Here is a 27,934-nt window from a genome sequence, read left to right as displayed (position 1 = left end):
ATAACCATGAAGAGTTCTAAGTATTACATCTGAAAATTTCCCTTCAGTGATGCATCTAGTTGAAATGTCACAAGAGGAACAATTCCATTGAGAATTCAAAAAGCTATTTAAGAAAAGAAAACTTTATTTGTGATTTCTTAACAAAACACATTACCAGATAGATGAAATCATAGGAATCACTACTATCACCTCAACAATGATAAGCAGGTGTACAAAAAAGTTATGAACAGATCTGCACAACAACAGTCAACTGGCATGAGCCTGAAGCTGCCGCCGCACCCAGCGACATTCACCATACACAAGAGAATACATTGATTTCTTTTTTTATTTTTTGTACCATTTTATGAAGCTTTTTTTTGTTTTTTATTTGTAGTTTTTCTTCCTTTTTCTCTACTGGCCAACAAACGGACATAAAGGGTGAGTAAATGATTCCACAATAGTGTTTGATCGATCGCTTCCAAAGCTCAATACAAGTTTTAAGGATTGATTTTCCTCATCTGTGAAAATCAAACAGGTAAAAACAGAAAAAAAGGCATTTCATAGCATAACACAATAATAGCATTATGTATATCTAGAATATTAAAGTCATTTTGAACAGTTTACAAAACGTGTTGCTTTAAGGTTTTTCCACTATTTGTTGTTCGCAGTATCTGCATGTGTGTATTTATGGATGAGGGAGGATCTCGGTGTGTGTTCAGTATTTTTGTTTACAGTATATATTTTTTAATATAGATTGAATTTGTTTTCCTTTTGCTTTTAACATGCAAACAGTCACTTGGTAATCTGACAGCACAGAAATACACCGGCAGAGAAGGGATGGGGGGAGGGGGTATGCACACAGATGGGGTTGAGCTGGGGGGCATCACCTGCCCACCCCACTGGTGATTGGTAATACAATGCTTAAAACAAAAATAATACATTTTATGAGACGATTCTCTGAGCTGAATTTGTTCCACTTGAACTACTCCTTTAGATCACAAGATCAGCCATATTTCACATATAGGTTACAACTTTGTCAAAACAGCCATTCTCCACCTTTTGAAACATACATGCAGCAATAAAGCTGAAAATGTAAGTCTTTGTCAGGTTTGCCTTTTTGTCACCTCTTACGAATGCACATTGAGCAAGTTCACCCTGATTTAAGTGTAATACTCCCTCTTAAATGTAACCACTGCATTCGAACAAGTCATGTGTCGTAAATCTTAATCTTAGTTGCTGTCAGGCATCCTCATGCTGTCAAGAGTACAACTCCAGCAAAAAGAAACAACACTAACAGAAACATCTAAGCTCAGTTAAACCTAACAAAAGATGTATTTGTGTATGTTGTGCGTGTGGCGTCTGCCTTTGAGTGTGGAATACATGAATATCCTGTACATAGATGCTGGAACAGCACAGTTCACTGGAGTGGACTGACTTGAAAGACGTCGCTGACTTGAGGAAAGAGGAGGTGGGCAAGCAAATCCTACAAGCGCTGAAGCAGTGGAGGCAGCGGTGCAGGGCTTGAAGAACAACCACTTAACATTCAAAGACAGAAGTGGGGGGGGGATCAAGCTGGAACAGAAATGAAGCAAGGAGCATCGCTCCACAACCATTTAATACACTCCTGGGTCGAGGATGGCCTTCCTTCAAGGAGCTTTCACATACAGGGCTGTGTTTCCACTTTCAGTTTGAGTTTGTTAGCAAGAGGCAGAGGGAATTGGCGTTTGTTGACCGTTATGTGTGTGTCAGACACACAGCACGGTTAAAAACCAGAAAACCCTTCGTCCTTGTGGCATGTTTCATGAGGCAGGGTCCGAGGCCAGTCGCATCAGCTGCATTTTGATTCGTTCCCCAGTTCTATCCGCAAAAAACCACTAACTCCAATTCACGCTAAAATACAAGCGATACCATCACATAAATCTGTTAGAATATAACCTTATGTTACAACTATATAATTAAGCAAGCAATAAAGCAGGTGCAAATGATACAAAGCCACAGAACTGTACTCACTTTTTGGCAAAGCAGGAGTTTTTCTTCTCTTGCACAAAGGGTGTTATTATACAAATTCATGCCGTTTATGCAACATTTTAATTGTTTTTTTTTCTCTCGTTTTTGTCCATTTTCCACATGCAAAATAATACTCTCTAGTTGGCACTTTGTTATGTAAAATATAATCCTTCTTTTAGGTTTTTAAAACAAAAAAAAGTCAAAATTAATTAAGAAATCTGAAGGAGATCTGTGAAAAAAATATCAATGTGACTAAAACATGGTGTAGCTGTATTATAAAGAAACAACTGCTGAATTATTTGCACCATGATGTTTTAAAAAATTTGCAAGACTTCTCTCACCTAAAGTGTTTTTAAGATTTCATGAAAGCAGCCAATTTGAAATGAGCAGGAAAAATCCTTCTACTGCCCCTAGTGGATTGATGACGAAATACATGGCAGAAAACATGAACCAAGTTATATATATGTTTTTTTTTTTTTTAGGGAAAATTTTGATCAAGCTAATGAGATAGGGGTCTCAGAAATCAAAAATGATACAATAGGTTATAGATCAAGCAACACTCAATAAATTGAATATTTTTCCATGCGGTTTGATATAAAATTGCCACCCATTAATTGCTGGTAAAAAATGGACAAAAACAACAAAAAACCTGTAGTCATTCTTCTAAAACAAATCTGAATTTGATTTAGCTATCAGTATTTTAAGCTTGAGTAATCACTTAGAAACTCTTATGTCCTGCAACCTCACCCATCAGCAGCAGCTTGTTATTGCTGATTAGTCACTTATCTCAAATTCTCGCAGACCAAACCTAACACTTCCCCCTCGCGTAGAATCCGCTGTACAAACTTTCTTTGCTAATTACAAATGATCTTGAAGTCACAAAGCTTCTAACTGTACAAACCTTGGAACGACCTTGCACACAGTTGGTGAAGTGTGGGTCCTCTGCCTCTTATGTGTGCTATGTTACACCTTACCAGAGCTGTTCATTTGAGTGTGGTCCAGATTTTCACTGTCACTGACAAAGCTGCTTGTCTTTTGGTATGCATGTTGAACTAATTCATACTTTTTTCTTTATTAATACAAAACAGCACATTGCTGACGTGTCCCCCAGAATACTAAGGTCAAAAGCACCTTTTCGGTTGTTATATTTCTTTCTTTTCTTTTTTTGTTGTTGTTTTGTTTCAGTTTTTACTTGCTAAACTTGGTGAAATAGAAAGGATGCCAGAGATGTCGGCACTTGCAGCTTCAGCGGACAATGGTCGAGTACAAAGTGCACGCCCATTTGGACACTTTTTTTGTCACTGTACAGGGACATGGGGTTTGCGGGGGTTGCTAAATTACAGAAAGGCTAATCTAAACTCAAAAATTTTGTTTTTGTTTTAATTAAAAAGGTGTATTTTGATTGTTGTAAGAGGCAGGCCTGGTTAAATAAAAACTTTGTCACTTGTTACAGTGACTACATACGTTGCAAGGGACTCCTGTAGTTTGAAAGTATATGTTTGGCTTTATTTTCTGGCTCTGAAATTGGAATTGCAGTCTGTCTGTAGCTCTGCTCTCATGCTCCCTTCTCTAGTCATCCCCATCATCCTTTCCTTTCTCCTTTTTGTCCTTCTTGTCCTTCTTCTTCTTTTTCTTCTTCTTGGCGTCCTCCTTCTTGCCGAAGCTAATGAAGTCACCTTTGTCGTCCACAGGGCCCGGGTCATGGCGAATAGAAATGATGGCTGGAGATCCGGGGATGATGAAGGCTTCAGGGGGAATCTCTCCAGGTTTGAGAGGCTGAGGAGGGCCATAACTTTGTCCAGCACCGTATCTGAAGTGCCAACTGTTGCTGTTGACTCCAGCACCCACTGGGGGGGATAGCTCTCCACCACCCTCTCCATCTGCAAATGAACACAAAAAAATATAAGACGTAATACCAAAAATGGATTGTGAAACTTTAATTCAGTCTCATTTATGGTGTCAATCATAATTCCACATAAAGTTCAGTAAAGATTAACTGATTCTTAATGTTGTTTCCCTTTCGGCTATTCCCATCAGGGGTTGCCACAGTGAACGAGTCGCATGGTAAACTTGGCAATGTTTTTTTACGCTGGATGCCCTTCCTGATGCAACCCTCTCAAGGCAACCGGGATTGGGACCGGCACAGAAGTAGAGAAGGGAACAGGGAGCAGCCCGGAGTTGAACCCTGGTTTCACAGACGGAAGGCGCCGCAAACCAGCACGAGCTAAACCGGCTCCCCATTAACTGATTCTTAATAAATGTATTAAAAACTATATTAACTAAATTAGCAAAATTGTCCTCTAAATTACCTTTTAATGTTGTTTTAAGACTGTTAAAGGAGTTTTTAACTTTACTTTTATATAAGTATGTACCTCTAACTAGAAGCCATACTTATTGGCTTCTAGTTAGAGATTTTTTGGGTAAAAAAAGACCTCAAAGCAAAACAAAAAAACAAAGAAATAATTCATCAAGCAACCTCTATGCACTTTTTGACAAAGAAAGCTAGACTCAGTCAGACATAAACACCTAAGTTGGATAAAAAAAATCAGTGGCACAAACGTAATTCAAAAATTTTGTTTTACTTCAAATAGTCTTTAAATGTGGTCATGGTCTTTTGTTCACCTGGTCATTAATTATTTTATCACTTTTATAGTGGTGTCATTGTAATCATGGTAATGGTAAGTGGTGTTTGCGTATATAGCACTTTTACATCTACGTATCTTGAAGGCCTAACATGCACAACAAGTCACAGTACCATTCAGCCATGCACACACATTCACACAGTGATGGTGGCTCTACTGCCAAATACTGGCACCAACATGTAACCACCAGGAGCAATGTAGGGTTCAGTGTCTTGTCCAATGGCACTGACACAATGCAGGAACCAAACCCATGATCTTCCAATCAGAGATTGATTGTGTTCCAACCGGCGATCACGGAAAAACGTTGTGTGTGTTCTCTCTTTTGTAGTTCTGTTTTGCAACCAATTTAAAGGTCAGTTTATTTCCTCACAAAAAAATGTCTTAATATTTTTGTTGTTGGCCCTGGCGAACCCTACAGGGTGTACCCCGCTGTCGCCCAATGATGGCTGGGATAGGCACCAGCAATCATGTGATCACAAAAAAAGCCATTTAGCTGTTTTAGAAGTTGCGTGAATGTTTTCATTGACCCTATACTTTTTGAAAGGTTTGAAATGGTGAGAAACGCAAGCCTAAATGTTGGTAGAAAACACTCAATAAGGCCAGGTCTAAAATTATAACAGTCACTTGTGAATCAAAAGGATTAAACTTGTCTTTGTATTGGATTGCAAAGAATGCATAACAGCCAAAAACTTTTACGTTAGTATTAGGGTGTAAGAACTTATGTTAGCATGATGGAGCTACATCACGCCAATAATCATGACCATACCTACAATTTTCAAAAAATCATGCAGTGGCATGAAATCTTGAAGATCCTGCCAGTGACTTCCAATCCCACCGTGGCAGTTGTATTTGTGACATCAGCATAGGCTCTGCTTGCTTGTCATTGACCTCTTAAGACCCAAGCTTATATTTGAGCTAGCCCTCTAAACTTGTAGTCACAGGGCTCCAGTTAAGCAGAATGAACTACTGTGGTAATATAACCCAAAATGTGATGTACACGCATGTGGATGCCAGGACCTAAGTGGTTAATAGCTGTAAAATGCAAACTACAGAAAGCGAGATCAGAGATCTACACATATTTTTAAGGAAATTAAAAGCAATTGCAAGAATATTGGTACAAGCAATTATTGTAGCAGAAGAGTTAAATCCTTTAAATAATGTAAAATATAAAACAAACAATAGAAGACTATCTATTCCCCTTGTTTCTGTCAAAAAGCAAGGACATTGCAGGTCAGTTTGATTAATGACTTCATGAAGTTAACGCAGTGACTATTCTGTTTTGCAGAACTCTTCTTTTCTTATTATTGATGAAATGGTAAAGGTTTAGCAGAATGCATTTTAGCTCAGATAAATAAAAGATAAACCAGAAAAGGCCACGTTCATTTCAAATTGAGATTTGCTTTCAGTTTGTTCGATTCAAAGAGCATAATCCTATCAATGTGGGAGGCAAACAGATGGATTCAACCTCCTGTGAAAAAAGGCAATGATAAGAAGGATTGAAAAATACAAGAAAGTGGAAAAACATATGCAAACATGTGAAAGAAGCATTATGAAGAGTGTAAAGATGGTGTAAGCATTAGGTTCAAAAGGTCAAATATTTCAGAGGGAAAGGGAAATACGGGGATATGTGAGGCAAAGAGAGGGAGAAAAGAGAGAAAGAGAGCGGAACAGTATGAAGAATAGGAGTGGGCGGGTTTTTCAGACACGGTGCTGTCAGGCCCACACCAGTTCTCTCTCTGCACTGACCTACTTTCGGTCAGGACTTTATTTAGATCAAACACTGGCCGTTGGAGAAAGATTCTGTTTGATTTTCTTTTGTAGGTTATTAATGACTCTGCTGGAGTGCTGAAATGGTTTCAACCACCACCCCCCCGGGACAAACGCTATTTTGAAGATTTACTATGTCTGCAAGCATGTTTTCACGTTGAATCTCCACAATGAGATCATCGTGTAAAGAAAATAACGAGCAATTGGATAAAATGAACACAACAAGCAATGAATCTCATTATGATTTTTTTTAACTTGAAATATAAAATAGTTAAACAAGCTACAGTTTAAAATGAAAAAAATAAAACAATAATTGCACATTTTAATCGCAATAATAAAATGGAAATAAAAGGCAATTAAATATGCAATTCATTTAATTCAATTCAATTTTATTTGTATAGCCCAAATTCACAGCAACAGTCGTCTCGATGGGCTTCGTATCGGTAACTTAGCTTTTAATAAAATATAATTAAAGAAAGTCTTCATTAGTCAGTTTTAATACTGAATTAAAAAGTGCAAAATCTACATTTTTAGCATCATTAAATAAACACTAACCTGTTGTGCAAAATGAATTGCTATTAAAATACGGAACGAAATGCCGCTTTAAGAAAAGGTGCAGCCAACTTTGTTTTAAGTTAACTAAAATAATAATTTGATTAATGTTTGACCTTTAATCATACTAAACTGAAAATGGTGCTTCAAATTGCTCGCTGAATTGCATTTTAATTGTGGGATTGGAAAGTGAAACATACTGCATCTTTTATTATAACATAAATGTTAAGTATGTTATAAAACATGGGCCTTCAGTAGAATAGATGATTTAATTATTTAAAATGATATGCAGTATTACATTTTCCAAAAAAGAAAGATATAAATAGATTAAGTATTTTTTTAAATAATTAGTCAGAGTCATATCTTATCTTATCAAACCTTTAGTTGGATCAGTGCTGTAATAGTATCATGACACTCTGTTTGTAAGGATTAAAACATTTGAGGCTGTGGGCTTTCTGTATTTAATCTGAGCATTATTCTGTTTTTAATGCTTTAAGCAAATTCTCTATGCAAAGAGGTAGCGTTTAGTGTGGATTAGGACAAGTATAAATAAAAAAAAGCCTCTGATGGATTTGAAAGAGTTGGTATTACTTATCATTGTTGCACATAAATATTACACCTTGGGACACAATAATTGACTTTTTTTAACAACTGATGCTCATTTTTATTGTTATCTGACTCAATTTAGGCAAAATAGGATTTTTGCTGAAAACATCAAACTTTCAAACAAAAGAGTGCCTATGTAAAAAAATTAATCTGAAGTTCTGCTTTTCAACTTTTTTGACAATTTTGACATACTCTGCCGAGAGGACAAATGGAACACTTCCTCTCATCGTCACTGATAGTTTTACATTTTCACTAATGGCTGATATTCAAATATGCAACATGTTACAGTGTTGGTCATGTCTCAGTCTTGAGACACAAAAATATAAACACTTTGTTTGGGACTATTAATATTATTCAAATTTAGGTAGCTTTATATTCAAAACTAATGGGCAACAGAAAATGAATAGAACAAACAAACAAACTAACAAAAAACATGATAACACAGACAAATGTTTTGACCTAAATTTGATTTCAGTTTAAAAGTTAGGCATGTGTGTAAATGCCATAAACAACTGCTAACCTATGGGGTAAGATAACCATCAACATTGAATGTATGCTTATAGACAAAGTTATGCTCACTTTACAAAAAAAGGAAAAAAACAACTTTTAATATGTCTGTAACGAATGCGATTTGTTCTTGTTTTGAATACAACCTTTTCCCTGTTAAATTACTATCAAAAATATGTCATGAGTTACAGGCATATAAATTTGGTCAAAAAACATCAATTCAGCACAATGTGCATGCACACTTAGGGCTTTACCATGAGAAAGTGGGCTCCCCCTAGTGTCTTAGTTAAAGGCAACCCCCTATAGCAATGCTGCAGATTTTTGGGTTGTCTGGGCCCGTAGAGGGTTGTAGACTGGAGTGGTTGCATCTTAAGGGGAGAGCAGGTGGTAAGTGTAGGAAGTATTTGTAAGGATAATGTAGGTTGCTCCCTAATAAGTACAAGTGATGCTGTTGTACGATGTCCTGAAACTCTAGTCGCCCTTTCCTGATCTCATGCAAGTTTGTCCAATTTACTCAATTCTAACAGTCAAACTGTACGCAAGGGCCATGCAAGTAGTGCGAACATATCACTTGGACAGCACTAACAGGCCCCTTGCGCAGGGTTTCGGGGGTTTAAAAAAAGCAAAAACCTGTACAGTGTTCCCTCATTTATTGTGGGGCAGTTCCATAAATAACCCGTAGGTGAAATCTGCAAATTAGGATTATAGGTTTTTAAGGCAGCTGAAACTCCTCACTACACATTCTCAGACAGACAGACATTTTCACACTTTTATCCCTTGTTTAAACTCTCAAAGTTTCAAACCTTCATAGAAAAATAAGTCCAGTTTTATGGAATGAAAACAGAGATCTGATCGCAATCAAAGATCGATGTAACTCTGACAAAATGCACAAGCAGCTAGGGGTGTAGGGAAAAATCGATTTGGCGATAATCGCGATATTTCATTTGGTGATCCTTGCATCAATTTGAAATGCTGTCAAGACAATATTTATTTAATTATTTATAAACGTACTTCAGCGTCTGACTCTTGTTTTCTACTTAAACCCCTGACCGCTAGTTGGCAAAACAGCACACTGAGCTTCCGTGAGCTGCTCTACACCGCACCATAAAAAATCAAGCTATTGCGAGAATCAGCTTGTGTTAAATACAAAATGTTCAGTCTACCTTGCAGTTTTTGTTGTTATGAGACATGTACTACTTAGTTTTCCTTGGACTGGGTACCGACCTGAAACTCACAATCCATGTTTCTAAAAACGCCGATTGTGGTGCTTTGTAATGGGCTCCAGATGAGAACAAGTGACACTTGAAATGTAACGTGTATCCTGATATGTATCGTATCGCCAGACTCTTGCCAATACACGCCCCTACGTGCAGCGTCTCTGTACAGGAGACGCGGCACAGATCTGATTGACTGACAAAGTCAACAGCCAACTAGGATGCAGAAAACGATGCACTATCGAAAGAGAAAAAAAGGCATGCAAAACTACACTGAAAAAAATGTACAAAACAGCAAGACCATGATATAGGGAAGGAACACTGTACAACGTGCCTGTGTCTCACCCACTTCATCCTTACTTACCCTCAGATGTTGCTTAAGTGTTCACTATGACCTGTCACTCCCAGCATGCCTGTAAAAAAATGTGCATCAACATTTTCTCTCTATGGGTTTACAGAGTGGTGTATGACCTTGATATGTCATGCGGGCAACCTGCGAGCCCTGTACAGGTTTGCCCATTTTTCACTCACACACAGCCTTTCCACCATTAAGGGCAATTAGGCCTTGGCTTTATCTACAAACCCCTAAATGTGGTGTAACCATGTTGTTGTATTTTGTTTTGTTCATACTTATTTCACTGCTGCGACATGAAGGTTAGAGAATATTTGTTGTGACCAATAATCTAGATGAACCAAACGATAATAGAGTATTGCTAAAAATTATTAATACTAAAGTTGTTCATAAAAAAGGTAAACTCTTCATTAGTGCCAGAGTGTACTTCCTTGCAAAGGAGTCTTCAATATCTGATATTTGCCCATGGTAGAGGCATATAGGTGCACTTGCACACATGTCTGTGACCCTGTGACATATTTTTGACTGTAATTTAACAGGGGACATTACATATTCAAAATAAAAAAGTAGTATTTAAAAAAGACAAACAAAAAACCTAATGTTTTTGTTATGTTTTTTTTTCAAAGTGTGCACAATTTTGTCTATAAGCACACATTTCACTTTGACAGTTATCTTACTCCATACTAACCTAGCGAGTGGTACCTGTGGATTAATGACTTTAATATAAATAATAAATAAATAATATCCAATGTATTGTTTAGCGAAGAGCTCTTGAACACACATAACAATCAAGCTAATTTATTTTAATGGAATCAGCGTGTTTCCTGGATTCTAGTGTATTTGTGGTCCTTTAATTTTGCATTTCAAAGTCCAAACAGTAACGTTGGATATGGTTTATTTGCTGGGCCAAAACAGAAGTTGCACCTGTTCAGCTGCACTTTTACCTAGGATAAACAGAAGCACCAGGGTTGCAAAGGACCAATGGTGCCACTTTCAGAACCAGGAAGCTTGCTACATTCTGCATAAGCTCACAGATATTGCCGAAAGAAGATTATCCCGTCAGATGGTGATTATTCTGCGCCGCAGCATTTTGATGGTGCTGCAAGGGATTGGCAAAACAGTAAATCCATAAATCCACAAATCCGTCAGCTTTGTATCAGCAGTTGTGCCACATTTAAATGATTTATTAGCATCATGAGCTGCTAACATCAATGTGAAGCTAATCATGGAGTTTTTTGCTTAGTTGTATGGTTATGATTAGCAAATTTGCAGCAACTCTTAAATTAGACCGTTGCATTTAAAACTACATGTAAATCAAGTCAATTCAGGTTAAAACGTCTTTTTAAAGGGCCTTAATCATGCTGTTTTTAAGCTTTTCAGAGTAAACTATATCCATATGATAATATATCACCTTCGGCAAACTAAAGAATGATTTTTTTAAATAATTTTTTAATATTTTTGTTTTTTTTATATATGAGTTATTTTTTAAGCTCATTTTCTTACCCAAAAGTAAGACGATTGGATCCCTGAGGCACCGCCTTTCACTCATTATGGATGCCGCCCGTTTCATGAGGTCAACTTAGAGTCAGCCTCGGCAGCGTGTCTGCGTTTCTCCCACGAAAAAAAACAACATCCAAACTTTTGCAAAGATGGACGTGAATATTGCTCATATAGAAGGAAAATGTTTCTGCCGATCACTGCTAGCTCCGTGGAGAAAGTGTGTGTTTGTGTCAGCCTGGGGTTGGTGCTGGCAGCACAGAATCAGGAGGGCTGTTCCCCACTTTGTGACGTAACAATGTGAAGACGCACTTGTTTTGGTGGATTGAGACGGGCTGATGAACAGAGAGCAGGGTTTTAGAGGAATACTCAGAAATTCGAGAATGGATCAAACCGCGACACCGCGATTTTTGCTGCGTCATCACCGAGGTGATCAAAAATCCCACACCGTCACAACTCTAATGTTAACTGTTTCTGATGTTTTCTTTTACTCGTATTAACATATTGTAACATCGTTTTATTTAGTCCTTTGGTTGATAGAATATTTTGGGTATATTTCACAGTTTTTTTGCATAGTTTGGCAAGGGGTGTGACTTCTTCTCAGGTGCAACATATTAGTGATTTGTTAAAAATAAACAGCAACAACCTCTAGAGGGCACTGAATGTGTGTGCGTGTATTAGTATTTGTTACTGACAGCAACACAGAAGAAGTGTCGGCCAGTGTTTTGCCGGGCTTGGCGGAGTTGTTCTAAAGTGTCACAGAGGATGAAGATTTTGACAGATATAGTGGTTTGAAGTGAAATAAAAAGTTTGGTTGACTTGCTAGCATGTTCTTTATATTTGTCTGAATAATTGTTCATGTGTTTTGCTAATAGACGAGATTCATCCTCGTTTTGTAAAGTTAAATCAGCTTAAATGTGTTATGGTAGTGAAAATTCGAGATGCACAGTCTATTATTGTTTTCTATTCCATTATGATTTTGGCCTTCGAAATACGTGTTCTTGATTTTGTGAAAGGAATTTCTCACAAAAGTGCAACGTATATATTATTTTTCTTCTTCTTTATTATGCATCTTTTGGATGGTGCGACTTCTACTCGAGAGCAGCTTATAGTGTGGACAATACAGTATCTCAAAGCAGCTTAGCTAGAATGTCAATATGCATCTTATTCAGAGAACAACTAAAGCTTTTCTGTACTGCAGAGAGTAATTCAGAAAAAGAGCAGTATTTAATATCACACTGATTCTAATATTTTGATTTCATTCAGTTATTAATCAATAATTAATCAGAATATTATTCTGTATGTGCATTTTGGAGGGTGTAAATGATAGATTCATGTCAGATTTTTGCCATTTTAAGATGCTTTGTGTGCCGCTGCGGCTGTTTCTCCTACATTCCTCTGTGTTTTCTGTAGATAAGCCTATACCTCTCAGCAAATAAGCGTTGGGAATGGATTATTGTGTAACTGCTGGTAAGCAGGTCAGTACAGCTCCTTGTGAGGAGGTTGCCATGACACCTGGTGAGGATGTGAGGGTGTTGGAAGCCCCGTTTTGTGTAACCTGATGTCCTACATTTAAAATAGGCTACGCTATTTTCTGGCTTGATACAGTTCCATCTAAAATTAATCTATCAGGAGGTTTGCTGCTCCAGTCTGACAGTTGTGTAGTGCTTACGTGCCACATGTAATCTGTGTGACACACAGCGATATAAACCCTACTTTCCCACATTAATTCCTCTCAGTTGCCCTCTACATTTTCCTAATATCTGCTCTTGCAGAGTTCCCTTCCGTTTTCATTTCTTTACTTGTGTCTCTAAAAATCCATTCATAGATATGACCGGTTACCATGGAAACTGCCTTTGCCTACTCCCTGCTGATGGAGGGTGCGGCTGCTGCAGCAATCCCTCAGTTACACAGTGTTGCCATGCAACGAGTCACATGGCGTTCCCTAGCAACAACACTACTGCAGGAACCTGACAATCCTCTTAACCTTTCTCTCCCTCCATCCCCCCACACCTTGCCTTGTTTTTATTTATTTTTTGGTTTTTCCATCCTCCTTTACATCTACTCTTCAAAAAAATGTATCAGACCTTTCATTTTTTCCAGGGAAGCTTCCTCACTGACCGATAAAAGCTTGCCTTACCCTCCAGCATTAGACAAATGTCTCCTCATCTGCGCCATGGGTCACTTACATAAATGTAGATTTGAAGGGTGCAGCATTTAAATGCACGACACATTTCATCCTGATAGCAATTCGACACGCACATAAAAATGTATCACAAATAAAAAAAAAGACCTTTCTGAAACAAACAGGATCAAGCTGCAGTCAATTTCGTTGCATTAGCACCGTGCCATTTCCAGCAAATTATTTCCATATGCCCCCCTAAGTTAAAAGCAGTACGCTATGCACACCACCCGAAGAATGCTTTTGAATCTTAACATGGCCTGAGTGACAGATTTTCTTCTGCTCCAGAAAAGCTGACATGAGTAATGACACTGGTTGTGTCTTTAATTTTTTTTTTTCCCAGCGCTCTCTCCTATAGAGAAGCATTCATATAAGGCAGACAGAAACAGACTTTGTCACTGACCGTGATGCTACCCTTCACCCTAAGGTGTTTGCTCTGGATCCTGCAGCCTGACAGAAAATCAATGAGTGGGAGCGAGGCTGAAAAAAGGAGACGCTTCAAAAATGTTCCAAACACCGTTTTAAAATCACAAAAGGCTTCAAGTCATTTCAGTCACTTTCTGCACACTAGTTCAAATGTTACTTATTAGATCTAAGCCAGTGATTCCTGTAAAAGATGTAGGACAAACCATTTTGTTGTGTCGCTATGTTTCAAGTGTTGGCGCATACACTATAGAGAGCTCAGTTCTCATTTAAAGCTCCTCAGACATCCTCATGTTGCTGGTTTCTTTTAAAGATAAAGCAATTTGTTTGGGATTCTGCACAAAGGCCTGAAGGCTTCTCTCTCTCTTAAGTCCTGCATCAGACATGCACTGAATTTCAAAATAATCTAGGTATTTAAATAGTGTGTCGGCTGAATTTGAAGTAAAGCAGAGTAAAGCCAAAAAAACTGAATAGACTAAACAAAGATGGTGGTTTAGAACAACTGCATCATCTTTACTATCAATCTTTTTTTTAAATTAAGTAAAAATAACTTTCTAGTGGTATTTCTTTTTTTAATTGCATCTGTAAATTGAAAAAATAGAAACGAGTATTGCATTTTTTTCAATTTCTTACCTGCAGCACTAGACACAGTGGGCCAGTTCTGGACCAGCATTCCCTGGGCTCCCTGCATCACAGAGGCCTCCTCCATGTGAACAGAACTGCAAACAAAGACAAATTCAGCAGGGTCAGTTTAACATAGTTTTAAATATTACAAATTATAACATTTTTCAAATTGGAAGCATTTCTGTCATCCATCCATTCTGTGCTTATTTGGGTTGAGCTACAGGAGTATCAGCCTTGGTATAGATGCCTACAACCCCTTTTTCCATGTAGGAAAAGTGCTACCAGTCGAGCTGAGAGTTGTTACCTCTCCAGGGTGTCTGGGATCTGCTTCAGTGACATTAGACGTGCTTATGATGCCTCAGTTCGTCTCTAAGCTCTCTACCAAATGATTGAGATTCTTAGCCTGTCACTTAGAGAGACCCCAACTGTCCCTGAGGGAAGCTGATATCTATTTGGTTTGTCTTCACCGCAATGCACCACGTAAATGTTGGCACTACTGCAGGCAATTTATTGACCTATTGGTCAGTCAGACTGACCCTTTATCTTTTTATTGCTTGTTAACGGAATGCCCCAACACATAAAACCCTCCACCCCGGAGAAGTGACTCCTTCCTTGCTCTAGAGGAGGCACTGTCTTTGTTCATGGACATAGAATTGAATGGGCTGATACCCAGCTTATGCCACAGGAACCCACATGGCGGTTGACCTGTATGGGTGCTGGAGATTTTTGGTTGTTCAGCTCATAGAGAGTTGTAGATAGGATTTGCCTCACCTTAAGATTAGCACAGGTATGTCTTTCAGTTCACTTGAGGCCACCAGCTGTACAGTTGTACAGCTGGTGAACAGATGCAGCAAGTAAAAATATTGTGTGGTGGTTCAATACATTAGAGTCATGGAGGAGATGCACTCTGCAGATTTAAGTCATCTAGATTAATGGAGGTAGAGAAAATGTAACTGTCCCTGAGAGTATCTCACTCTGTCATCGTAAGTCTAAAAATATACAGGGTTGGAATATGCTGCAACAATAATTGGAAGAAGTTTGCATGATTTAAAGCAGAGCTGTATAATATTTAACTAAAACTAAGTCAGGTTTTTATTTCTTTAAGACGAACAAAATAGCATGACTTTTTAAATAATATACTCTGGACAGGTAGCAAAAGAACCTAACGTAAACTGGATGCTTAATGATTTGGAATTGTTTTTCTTAGGCTGAGTTAATCATAATCTCAGAATACTAAATTGTTGTGGGGGGCAAATGTTAAGATTTATGTTTGGCCTTAATGAGTGGCCTTTTTAAGCTCTCTCATTTATTGCTAGCTAACGACTAGATGATTCAGTTGATTCTACTCTTTGATTGACTGGACACATATGATACAGGTCATTAGCAGCGGGCAGTGCAGGGAGGGCTAAAAGATAAACTTAAGACCCAAGCTGATGTTTGAGCTAACCCGCGTAGCCAAAGGGCTACAGTTAAGCAGAATTACCCACTGTGGTAATATAACCCAAAATGTGTAATCCATGCATGTGCACATCAGGTCTAGGAAGTTAAATTGAATGAATCAGAAAATTCTAAAAATAAGTTGCACTGGTCAAATCTATTAACAACATGGACATATCAGATACAGGAACAGGTACAATGTGAAGCTGAGGTGAAGTATTTTTTACTTTTTGTTTTGCTCTACAGCTGCTTGCACTATAGATCCAGAATAAGTAGGCAGCAACAGCTGAATGTGCTTGGGCCATGAGATCTTTGATCTAGACCACAATACTTTTTATTGACTTAGGATGTAGTCAGACTGAAAAAGTTCTTTAGCCCGGACCGAGTCCGCTTAATTTGGTCCAGATCAAATCCTAAACCTTGCGTTTGGTGTGTATTCAGACTTCTGTCAAGGGGACTTTTTTGTTTCGAACCAAAGCTTGTAAACAAAACCATGTGATTAAAGATCTCTACACTCATTAGACAGAAATGATGAGAGCAGGGCAAAGCAATGAGAGAATGAATACTGGAAGTCCTAAGCTTTGTAATCTTGCAGGATGGTTAACTTATTCAAATTTTTTATTTCACTGACAAATTTTCAACGTCTATCAACGTCAGGTACAAGTTTTTTTCACTTTGGTACGGGGGGAGGCATGCTGCAAGGAGGTTACTGAGAAGCTACACTGATAAGTGCCTATGACATATAGATTGTTGAGAAAAAGACTGTAAAAAGTAATGTGTATCATGTTAAAAGTTGTGAGCCTGCATTTATCCGACCAAATTTTAATGAGTTGCTGTGTCTTATCGTCACGGTTGCTACGCTCCTTCTCTGTTTATATCCCATAATGACCAGCTACGGTGGTCGTTTTTGTCCAGTCATTCCATTCCGAGCACAGACCCTATTCAGACTGAGGAAACTCAGAGCAAATTGAAGCTCAATCCAATTGGAAATGAATTGAGACCACCTCGAAAGATAGATCTTTCCTTTTAATTTCCTTGTCTCAGACCAGGGTCTGCTTGGATGTAGTCAGGCTGAAAATTTGTTCTGGATTATCGGGGAAAACGAACTCTGGTTCACTTTAATCAAACCAAATCTGTCTAGTCTGAAAACACCCTTAGAAAGTTGTGTATTGTTTAATTGAAAATTATGATTATGTGCTCCTCAATCACTTTGTATTTGTTAGTTTTAGTAATACATACAATTGTCTAGAAGTTGAGGTGTGACATCTGGACTTAACCCAAAGTACAATAAGTTGCAGAAAGTGTACATGTAACTTGAATTCAGTCACCTCCACAGCCCTGTAGACTGCTTCTACAATCATTCATGAAGGAACTGGCTGCTCTCAGAAGCTCAGAGAATTCCAGTGTGCTCCTTGGATAAGAGGCACCTTTTTAACAAGTGAACTTTCCACACAACTAAATATTTCACAGTAAACTGTCAGTTGGTAATGTGACAAGTGGAAGTGACTAGGAATGATAGCAATTCAGCCACAAAGGGGTACGTCATCTAAAGTGACAGAGCTACTGATTGGTCGCTGAGGAGAAATCTACAATTTCCTGCAGAGTCAGTCACTACAGGGATTCCAAGCTTCACGTGACCCTCTGATTAGCTCAAGAACAGTGAAAAGAGCTTCATGTTATGGGCTTCCCTGACTGAGCAGTCACATCTAAGCCATTCAACATCAAGTTCTTTGGATTCGGTGGAGGAAAAGACAATGCCACTGGACTCTATAGGAGTGGAGACATGAACTGGAAAGCCACAAATCATGCTTTTGCTCATGACAATCTGATGGAGGAGTCTGGGTTTGGCCCTAACCCAGAGGCAGAGTACTTGTCTGACAGCATTGTGCCAAGTATGAAGTTTGGTAAAGGGAAATCATATCACTCTTTAGGCCCAAAGAAAACTTTGAATATCTCATCATGCATTGAAATGTTGGAGAATTTCACTCTCCCAACTTTGTGGGAACAGTTCAGGAATGGTCTCTTCCTGTCACAACAAGACTGTATAGCAGTGGACAAAGCAAGGTCTATAAATAATAATAATGGATTGGATTTATCTGCGCTTTTCAAGACACTCAAAGCGCTTACAGTGTGTCCATTATTCATTCACTCCTCATTCATACTTGGTGATGGTAAGCTATGGTTGTAGCCACAGCTGCCCTGGGGCAGACTGACAGAGGTGTGGCTGCCATTTCGCACCTATGGCCCCTCTGACCATCACCGGGAGCATTCATGCACATTCACACACCAGTGGAGCCACGCTGGAGGCAAGGAGGGTGAAGTGTCTTGCCCAAGGACACAACAACATTTTTTGGCTGGTGGGAGCGGGGATCGAACCGCCAACCCTTTGGTCATTGGACGACCCGCTCAACCACCTGAGCCACTGTCGCCTTATAAAGGAAGGGAAAAGAAAGTTTGGGGAGAAAAAAGGAGTCCTGAGCTGAAAACAACAAAACATATTTGGGATCAATTAGAGGCCAGTATATCCCACATCAAGGTCTGACCTCACAAGTAATTGGCATACGTCTACTTATTATTTTTTTTTATATAAAATGAGCTCAAATGTGCAGATAACGTCCATAGAGAAGTTGAAGCTGCCAAAGCTTCACAGGCTGAAGACAAATGAGCAAAGACTTTGGTCAGTAGTATAACTACAGCGACAGGCTCAAACATGTCAGTGCTTGGATAAACAGTTAACAAGAACTCTTCTAAGAAATCTCTCTGTGTACATTACAGACATCGTCAATTTAAAAATGTCAGCCATAAATTGCAGTGATGATTTATGTCCCAGTAACTTGATGATGAACTAAACACTGTTCTTCCTGTACACGTCACAAAGAATTAACACTAACATCCAATGAAGAGCAGATGATTGCACAGAGGAGCAGTTAACACTGTAAGCATGAAATCATAATAATTTAGTGCAAAGCATGGGAATACGGTGGAAAAACTCATTAGCTCCTGAGGTTCCAGCTGTCCTTAGACCGAATCAGAGAAATCCTTATTAACAACGTGTACAGGAGACCTTCCTGTATTAAGTGTTAATTAAAGATGTGATCTAAAAATACATTTATTTAAGTTTTGATTGGTGTTGCATGTGATAGAAGAAAAAAAATACACAGTAAATTTAATTATAGGCCAGTAAAATGCTTTTAGGCTCCTAGTGTGAGGATTTTCCACTCAAGTTAAGGGTTTCAGTGATGTTTTTGATCATGTTTTATTATGTTTTGTGTCCCTATGTCAGTCAAACCAGGTTCATGTTCATAATAATCTCATCATTTTTTCATTTTTGTTAACGACCCTTTGTGGGTTCAAATGTCTTTTGAGTTCATTCTTGTCAAATCATCTGCTTTGTCACTCTTTCTTGCTACTTTGGTTTTGTCATGTTTAAGTTTATTTATTAAATGTTTAACTTCCTGCTTCCAAGCATGGTCTCCTGCATTTTGGGACATAAACCCCTACCAATTTGACAAAGGTTTAGTATCAGTTAAGCTACGAACTCAGCACATTTTGCACGTTCAAGAACGCACTAAACGCACGTTCTTGAACACACATTTAGCCCATGGTGTGCACACTGGACAAGCAGGGAGGGGCTTCTTCTTCTATTTCTTTTGCATTTTCACCATTTACAGTTGGAAGAGGCTTGGTACAAAATGTTAAAGCAGAACAAATCTCCTGAATTTTGCTCCAGGCTTTTTCCTTCACAGCTCCATTCCAATATACAAAAGACTTGGTGTCATCGAATTCCAGCCGGGCACAAACTGCAATTATTGATTGCTCATCTTTGATCAAGGGTTGGCACTTCCATGAATAAAAAGGGACACCATCCATACATCACTACAAAATCCAAGTACCTGATTGGTCAAATTTCAACCTGGTTTAACTTTCAATGTGCGTTCAATGCCCGCGCATTTTGTGCGTAAATGCTTGTACAGAGGAAACTTGCGTCTAGCTGCGTGTGAATGCGAAAGTCTTGAACACAAAAGCCCAAAATGTGCATTTACATTTACATTTCATTGGAAGTGCCCACTTAAATGCACATTGCCAAAGGCGGTGTAAATGTAGCTTTAAAGTATTTATGCAGATAAAGTTAAAAAAATGTTTTAAACTTCAGTTAGGTCCTTTTTTGTAGTATTTTTATGTATCTAGATATGTCCTAAATTCAGTCTAAATGTTGTAAAATACCTCAACGGTGTTTACTTAAAGAATCAAGTCACTCGAGTCCAATCTGTCCCCTAAGAGATGCTCACAACTGCATGCAGAATAGTTTCACATGCATTCACTGATCCATGTATGCGTTTCATAATCTAAGAAAGGTCATTGTCAGCTCGTTTGTCCTTCATGCTTCCTGCTCAAAGACTGCATTGGGGAAAACAAGGCTCAGACTGTAGCCGACCTATATAGTATTACACCGCAGAGGAAGAGGGCTTTCTGCATCTACTAATGGAGTACCTGATGCTTTTTGTCAAAAAGACAGGTTGTCGGAGTTGAACTTAAAAAAAGTAAAAGAGAAAAAACATCTGGGGCAACAGAAAGTCAAATAAAAAAATGATAATTGAAAAATAAGGAAGTACTTGTAAATTTCTTCCAACCAAATGCAAAAATTTAAGTAAGTTTTTTAAATAATTGCATGAAAAAGGAATCATGCATTCCATTTATTTCTCCCAGAAACATATGGAGATGCAGTATGCAATTGGATCTAAGTACAAAATCCTGAAGGTTGTGGTTTATGCCAGTCATTTCGGTTGCAGTGGGAAAAAAGTGTTTTGTTTCCATCATTGGTAATCATAAAATGAGTATATTACTGTAGGTATTTCATCTCTGTGGACTTTTAGTGCTATAATGTTAGAAGCTGTGTTATATCTAGTAAAGATGGGCTTTTAGAGACACTTAACCCCTGAATGAGGAACCTATAAGAGCGCAAAAAGTGTTAACATTTTCTTTTAAGTAATCGGTTTAACTTGTCACAGTAGTTCCTCACCTTCTTTTAGTGCCTAGAAGCCTTTATTATGTTTTTATCCGTGGAAGGTAAACTGTGTTAAGTCACCCATTAAAAATGACTCTCAACATTGCAATTCTCTCCAGCTCTGCTGAAATCAGTATCTCAAAAGGGCTATAGTTTCTCAATGACTTTGTAAAATCATTAGTTGTCATATTTTTCCTTACCCAGGAGGCTTTGCTTGTTTCGGTGAGCAGTGAGCAAGCCAAAGTGAGTGTTCCAGATAGCTCCAGGTCTGCCTGAAGCTCTTTAGATGCCCTGCTGATTCTGGCACAATTTCTATGAACCGTCATGCACTTTCCATGTAGGCCCTGATCTAAGTGTCAAAACCTGGAAGCCAACCTGGAGTTTACTGACAGTAAAAGCGTAAACTACAAATTCGAAATAAGAAAGCCTTTATTTAGTTTAGCAAAATATAAACAGTACTGGAGATTGATCTATATTTGAATTTATTTATTTATGTATTTTACTTGTAGAAGATCAAAAGCTGCAAGAGCTTAAGATGGAAAATGCTTACCTCTGCACTCCGGCCCTCAAGGATGCAGAATATCGCCAGTCAGCATTTGGGGCTTTTGGCTGAGCAGGAAAAGAGGAAATGAAGAAGAGAGAGATGGAGCATTGGGAGGGAGGGGGAGAAATGAAAAAATGAAGTGACAGAGAAAGAGAGAGAGGGGGGTGAGTGTGGTTTGATCTCATACTTTGCAAGGCCCGGCTGAGCCATGGTCTCATCAATTAATCATGATACACATCTCAGTTCAGGATGTGGTGGAAACACTGCAGCATTGCTTCATACTGCAGAAATACACACACAAGGAAGCATTCAAGTTGATATGCATGAAAACGTTTTCAATTGGGGGTCACTGAAAGCTTTAGTGGCAGCTGATGGATGATCCCTCACTCAATCTGTAAAAATGTGACATTTGTGCAGTGATTAAGTGTTGCTTTGGCTGTAAACACTGTGATCCGTGTGTGTGTGTGTGTGTGTGTGTACAAGGAAATTTCTGTGAAACTGGAGCAAATGAGTCTGGTAATGATGAACCTCAGATGAGTGCCTCAGTTTTCCTGTAGAACTTACATCACATGTCTTTCAAATTCAACAAGCCCCTATGATCAGAACCTAAATTATTAGGTTATTCTGAAACAGTTTATTCTGCTATCCTCTACATCAGTAAAATTATTAAGGATGCCACAATTACTGGTTTAGAACCAAACGATGTGTTACAACATTGAACCCAATCATGGGGATAGTGAATCGTTGTATCCCAACTGCGTACCAGTATGTTTACATTTTATTTATTTTTCTTTTATTAGTTCATTTGTTGTTTTATTACAATACATTAAGCGTAGTATAACCAAATTAAAGGTTTTTCATCATTGGTACTTTCGTTTTAGCAAATTAAAAGAATATTTTCCTGATTTTTTATTTTTTGTTGATGTTTTGTATTAGAAAAATCCTATATCGAACCGAAACACAACCGTGACCCAAAAATCGAAATTTGAACCGAATCATTGGGGAATGTTAACCATTGCATCCTTTCTGCATACCAGTGTGTTTGTAAGTATATTTATTTGTTTGACATGCACATTAAAAAAGAATCTCTGCCAGAGATAGCCAAAATGCTATTTTTCATATGTCGTCCCTGGAAAGTTACATTGAAGATGTCAAACAATTGTACTAAATTTCAGACGGATTTAATATTTGTTGTTTTTTGACATTACACTAGGCTAAGTATAAGCCAAAATGAAAGTGCATTTTCATCATTGTTACTTGATTATTAGTAAATAATAATAAAAAAAAGAATGTTCTGAATTTTTTGTCGTTTTTTTGTTTTGTTGTTGTTGTCTGAGAGAGACCAGGCTGCACACAAGATGGCGCCTGACATCATCGACCGGAGGTGGAAATTATACAACTTACCCTAACCATAACATAAACTCTAAAGTGTTCAGAATTGAAAAAATAAAAAAGTATTTTAATATACAACTCATACATCGAACCGAAATAAAATCATGGGCTAGAAATCAAGGTTCAAACCAAATTGTGGGGAAGGTGAATTGTTGCATCCCTAGTAATTACCGATATCCTAAAAGGCTTGCATGCAAAGCTACATCTAGACTTTCAGAAGTATGTTGAGTTTTCTTCAAAACTGGTAAAACTGGATTAAGATGCAAAGTTCTTTCATTAGTTTTGATGAGTTATTAGGTGCTTGGTCCTTCCTGGATTCCCAATCATTTGCCTTTGACAGAAGCAAATTTGGTTCATGAAGATGTTCAAAGAACCTCTGAACCTCATCAAGGGGAAAAGCCATCCTTTTAATGAGCTACTCTTTCATGAGCATTAAACATGCCCGAGTCGCTCATAATTACTTTCCTCATGATGTCCGTCTGCAGCTTGAACTGATTGCCAATTGTGAACAATTTTTATCATTGCAGCTAATGCTAATAACATGCCTGCTTTGTGTGGCTTGCAGTCATTAACCTAAAAGTAGAACAAGGGAAAGGAGAACAAATAAACCAGGAGGAAAAAAAAAGGATCTGCAAGGGAAGCAGCAAGTGTCCCAGAAACAGATGGCGTGTTTGTGCTTTCCGCTGTTACACCAAACCAAACCCTTGAGATTTGGTTTGGTTGGAAATCTAATGTGCAAGGTTGAGAGGGAGGTTAATCTAATTTCTACTGCCACACAGCTACATGCATCTTGATTTAAGCTTTTTTTAAACAAATGAATAGATCAATTACTTGTGACACAAATTTAATATCATAGATGAACCTTCTACTCCCATTGTAAACAAGGACATGTTCTTAATCTTTCTGCCCTTTTAAAACAAGGTTTAAAAGGTTAAATAAAGTATTATTTGAAAACTTCAGATAAGATTTCTACATTTCTTTATAGGTATTTAAATCTCTACCTTCACTTGCTTACAAAAGTAGGGAACCTTTAAATTCAAGACAGATTACCGTATTTTCCGCACTACAAAAACATGTTTTTTTATAAAAAATGACTGTGCACATTGCAATCCAGAGTGCCTTGTATATGGATTAATTCTGATTGTGCTTACCTATATTGAAGTAGTTTTGAGAGGTATCCAGCGCTCTGTCCAAATATCAGTCTGTTTTTTTTTAAGAAATTGCAAACAAGTTTTTGTGTTATTATCAATACGCTAACTCAGCTAATGTCTAGTGGTGTTGGACTGTGTTGTTAATTTTATACTAACATAATTGGTACTTAGCATTATCTCTGGAATGTCTGTTTTAGCAATATCGGTCTGTTGTTGTAGGTGTTGCAAACGAGGTTGGCAGTTACACATATTGCGACTATGCTAACGTGGCTAACATGTAGCGTGACACGAACAAGTTCTACAATTAATGTGAACGCAGTTAATAAAGTCTGACTGACAGTGTTATCTTTGACACTTTTGTCTCGCCTTCATTGACCATTCATTGACAGTGCACCTTATAATCTGGTGCACCATATGTTGCTGAAAATACGATGAGTAAAGGGCTAGGGTCTAAATATCTCAGGATTAACAGGAATAACTATGAAAGCTGTAGTTTTAGTAGACAACCCAAGCCTTTGAATGAATTGCAGCAATGCAGTAGGGATTTTATCAAAAAAAGAAAAAAATCAGAGATGATTAGTAACTAATGCACAGCAGGTTAAATTAGCAGCAGTCTCACTCTTTGGAAGAAATCTATATCAATCACTCTGAGGCAACAAATGTGTTAAGATCCCCAACAGTAATACATGATAAGCATACTTTTTTAGATTGTTAGCAACTTTGCTGCATTTTATTCAAGTCGTATAACTTTATGTATCTTCCCCATTTTGCACTAATCTGTAAACATCCACAAATAGGTTTGACCCACTCCTGGGATAAGTGGTATGAGACTGGTAGCTGTGATGACAGCCTTAAACTGAGACACAAATTTCAGGATGGACAGTTACGGCACAAGTTCAGTGAATGAAAATCACTACATATGACTCTAATAGAGTGTGAGTGCTGAGCTAGGCAGGGTTACATGTCATTGCAAGTGGGAAGAGAACAAAGACACTAAAAGCCACTGTTTTTGAACCATTCCAAAAGTAAAAAAACTTTAAGAACTGTATTTTTATCTTCCTGCAGAAACAAAAACTGACAAATACTATAGCAGTGCAACTTTTAGCTTTAGCTGTTGCCTGATTTTAGGTGAAAATGTATGGATATTCAACCAAAATTGACGATGTCTATTTATGAGGATGCATGACCTAACTGTTATATGGACAAAGGTAAGCATAAAAACTAAGTAACCCACCTCTGGGCAGATTTGCAATGAGGCATCAGGCATGCTCAGTCTTCGCACAAATCCACTTCCACTGGTGAAGAAGCGGTCAGCTCCGCTTCCCCAGGTGCCACTGATAGGTCGTCCAGTGTTGTAGAACATGAACGTGTCGCTGCCAGAGGTGGCTGTCAGGCAGGTCTTGTAGCAGTATGTCTTGGTCAGAGAGCCATTTCCGCGCACTTCGATGTAATGAGGCTCCACTTTGAGATCTCTCCGAAGCACCACGTTGTTATTAGGCTGTCCTGGGGCTCCACCGCTGCCTCCCGCACTTATGCTGGCACTCCCACCATCTGGAGGAGGTTTCTGTGACACACAGCAAGGGGAGCAGGAGCCAGGCTGGGTGCAGTAGGCGTGACAACGGACGATGGCCAGCACAACGACAGTGACCAGGAAAACAAAGGTTGTGGCACTCAGAGCCACAATTAAATAAAGAGTCACATCAGAAAAAAGCAGCATGCTGGTAGGACGGGCGACCTTCTTGGGGTCGGAAACCACCTTTGGGGGAACCTCCATGACTGCTACATTAATGGTTGCAGTGGAAGAAAGAGGAGGCTGGCCGTGATCCTTCACAAGAACAGTCAGAGAGAAGGAAGTGGAGTTGTCCTCCATGATCCTCCGAGTGGTCCTGATTTCCCCGGTGTGTTCGTGTACTTTAAACAAGTCCAGGTCAGTGGCTGTCTCCAGAACATACACCAGCCAGGCATTTGGACCAGCGTCTGCATCATACGCCACCACTTTGGTCACCAAGACACCAGGGTCAGCGTTCTTCTGAACTGTCTCCAGGGAGCGTGTCCCGTTGCCAGGAGGATTAACTATCAGTGGAGCATGGTCATTCTGATCCATTATGTAAATGTAGATGGTGGCGACTCGGCTGAGTGGAGGAATGCCCCCATCCTGGGCTTTGACCTGGAAATGAAACTCTCTCAGTGATTCATAGTCAAAGGCTCGTAGGGCATACGCCTCTCCTGTATCGGCCTTCACAGACACATAAGAGGTGACAGGAATCCCGTGGTTGTTGTCATTGAGCACTGTGTAGGTGATCCGTGCATTCTCTTTTATGTCTGCATCTTGAGCTTTCACGGTACACAGCGGAGCTCCAGGAGCATTGTTCTCACCCACATACACTGTATATGAGGTCTGCTCAAAGCGAGGTGGGTTGTCGTTAACATCAGCCACATCCACCTGTATGGTCTTTTGGGAAGAGAGGGGAGGGTGTCCTCCATCTGTGGCACTCAGAGTGACGTTGTAGGCATCAATGGTCTCGCGGTCCAGGAACGCTGAGGTAACAAGGGTGTAGTAATTTCTGAAAGATTTGATCTTGAATGGAAGGCCGGCTGGGATCTCTAAGCTCACCTGCTTGTTGGCCCCAGAGTCTCGATCTGTAACACTAATGAGGGCAACAACTGTGTCTGCGCGAGCATCTTCTCTTACAGGGCTCGACAGAGATGACAGCACTATCTGAGGGACATTGTCATTGACATCTACCACCTCTACCACCACTTTGCAGTGTGCTGCCACAGCCCCTGGGCCCTTATCCATTGCCTGGATATACATCTCATAGGAGTGGGTCTCTTCGTAGTCGACATTGCTCCTCACTCTTATTTCACCTTTGTTGGTGTCCATACTGAACATCTGGCGAACTCTTTCTGGAGTATAGCTGCTAAAAGAGTAGTAAACTTCTCCGTTTGTGCCCTCATCAAAGTCGGTTGCATTAAGTCTAATCACCAGGGTGTCTTTGGGTGAGTTTTCCAGCAGTTTCACCTTGTACACAGAGTTGTCAAACACTGGAACATTGTCATTTGAGTCCAGCACCCGCACATTGATTCTAGCTGTTCCTGTTTTCTCCGGCGTTCCACCATCCACAGCACTTAAAATCAACTGGTGATAAGGCGTCTGCTCACGATCAAGGGGCTTTTTGAGCACAAGCTCAATGTGCTTTGTGTTGAGGGCTGGTTTGTTAGACACCAGTGCGAAATGGTCGTTTGTGCTGAGCTGATAAATACGGACAGAATTGGAGCCAACATCTGGGTCTTGAGCGTTTTCAATGGAGTAACGAGACCCCGGTAAAGCTGACTCTGTAATTTCCAGTTGATATTCATCTCTAGGGAACTGTGGTTCATTGTCATTTGCATCCACAATCTCCATCTCAACATGGTGCACCTCAGTGGGGTTTTGAAGCTGAACCTCCAGATTCATAAGACATGTGCTGGACAGATCACATAATGCCTCTCTGTCAATCCTTTCATTGACAAGTAATTTCCCATTTTTGGTACTGACAGTCACATAGGCTTTGCCGTTATTGGAGGTTACCTTGATTTTTCGGGAGGAGAGCTTTTGAATATCCAGCCTCAGATCATGCGCCAAATCACCGACCAATGCCCCTCTTTCTAGTTCTTCTGTAATCGAATATCGCAACTGTCCAAAGGAAAGGCCACAAAATAAGAAAAACAGCAGAAAATAAAAAGGCACGTTACTCCCTAGCCAGTTGCATATCCCCGCCACAGCCATTGCAAGCTCACTGGATCCGCAGACGGATTAAAATGCAGCCTTCCGCCTTTTTAGCTTGCAGTATCTCGCATCCCAGCACCTCATTAAGGTGGGCTAATTGGTTTCCCAAACGAAAGAGGGGCGGCTCATCCATTCCGTTACTCGGCTGTGGCAAATCCTCCTCAGCGCTCCCATATTTCCTTTGTCCGTGATGCGCTTTTTTTCCCCCTTTTGGACTCCAATGCGCGCTGCTGACGGGTGTGTTTCCTTCTCGCTGGAGCTGTCAGATAGTCAAGGTAGTGGAA

General features: G+C 39.2%; 1 protein-coding gene across 2 annotated transcripts; it reads right to left on the bottom strand.

Moving 5' to 3' along the window:
• Positions 1-104: 104 nt before the first annotated feature.
• Positions 105-27,934, bottom strand: LOC101158046 (protocadherin alpha-C2). Of its 2 annotated transcripts, XM_020709005.3 has the most exons (5): positions 25,116-27,927; positions 21,345-21,403; positions 14,362-14,447; positions 9,639-9,687; positions 3,614-3,866 (listed from the first exon to the last, which is right to left on the bottom strand). In XM_020709005.3, exons 1-4 carry the CDS (start codon positions 27,648-27,650, stop codon positions 9,641-9,643), a joined length of 2,727 nt encoding a protein of 908 aa, XP_020564664.1. In that variant the 5' UTR covers positions 27,651-27,927; the 3' UTR covers positions 3,614-3,866; positions 9,639-9,640. The 2 variants fall into 2 exon arrangements, with proteins under 2 accessions (XP_004076616.1, XP_020564664.1); XM_004076568.5 differs by lacking the exon at positions 9,639-9,687 and having other exon boundaries at positions 105-3,866; positions 25,116-27,934.

Source organism: Oryzias latipes, chromosome 14 (genome assembly GCF_053564925.1).
Source record: "Oryzias latipes strain Hd-rR chromosome 14, Olatipes_Hd-rR_3.1".
Classification (NCBI taxonomy): domain Eukaryota; kingdom Metazoa; phylum Chordata; class Actinopteri; order Beloniformes; family Adrianichthyidae; genus Oryzias; species Oryzias latipes.
The sequence above is the reverse complement of the archived record's forward strand: the minus strand, read 5'-3'. Positions and strand labels throughout refer to the sequence as shown.

Excerpts from the sequence above, each read along its gene's own strand:
- LOC101158046 (XM_004076568.5), bottom strand. The coding sequence starts at position 27,650 with ATGGCTGTGGCGGGGATATGCAACTGGCTAGGGAGTAACGTGCCTTTT. Across the intron at positions 21,404-25,115 it reads CATTGCAAATCTGCCCAGAG|CCAAAAGCCCCAAATGCTGA; the intron begins GTGGGTTACTTA and ends TTTCCTGCTCAG. Across the intron at positions 14,448-21,344 it reads TTGAGGGCCGGAGTGCAGAG|TTCTGTTCACATGGAGGAGG; the intron begins GTAAGCATTTTC and ends CTTTGTTTGCAG.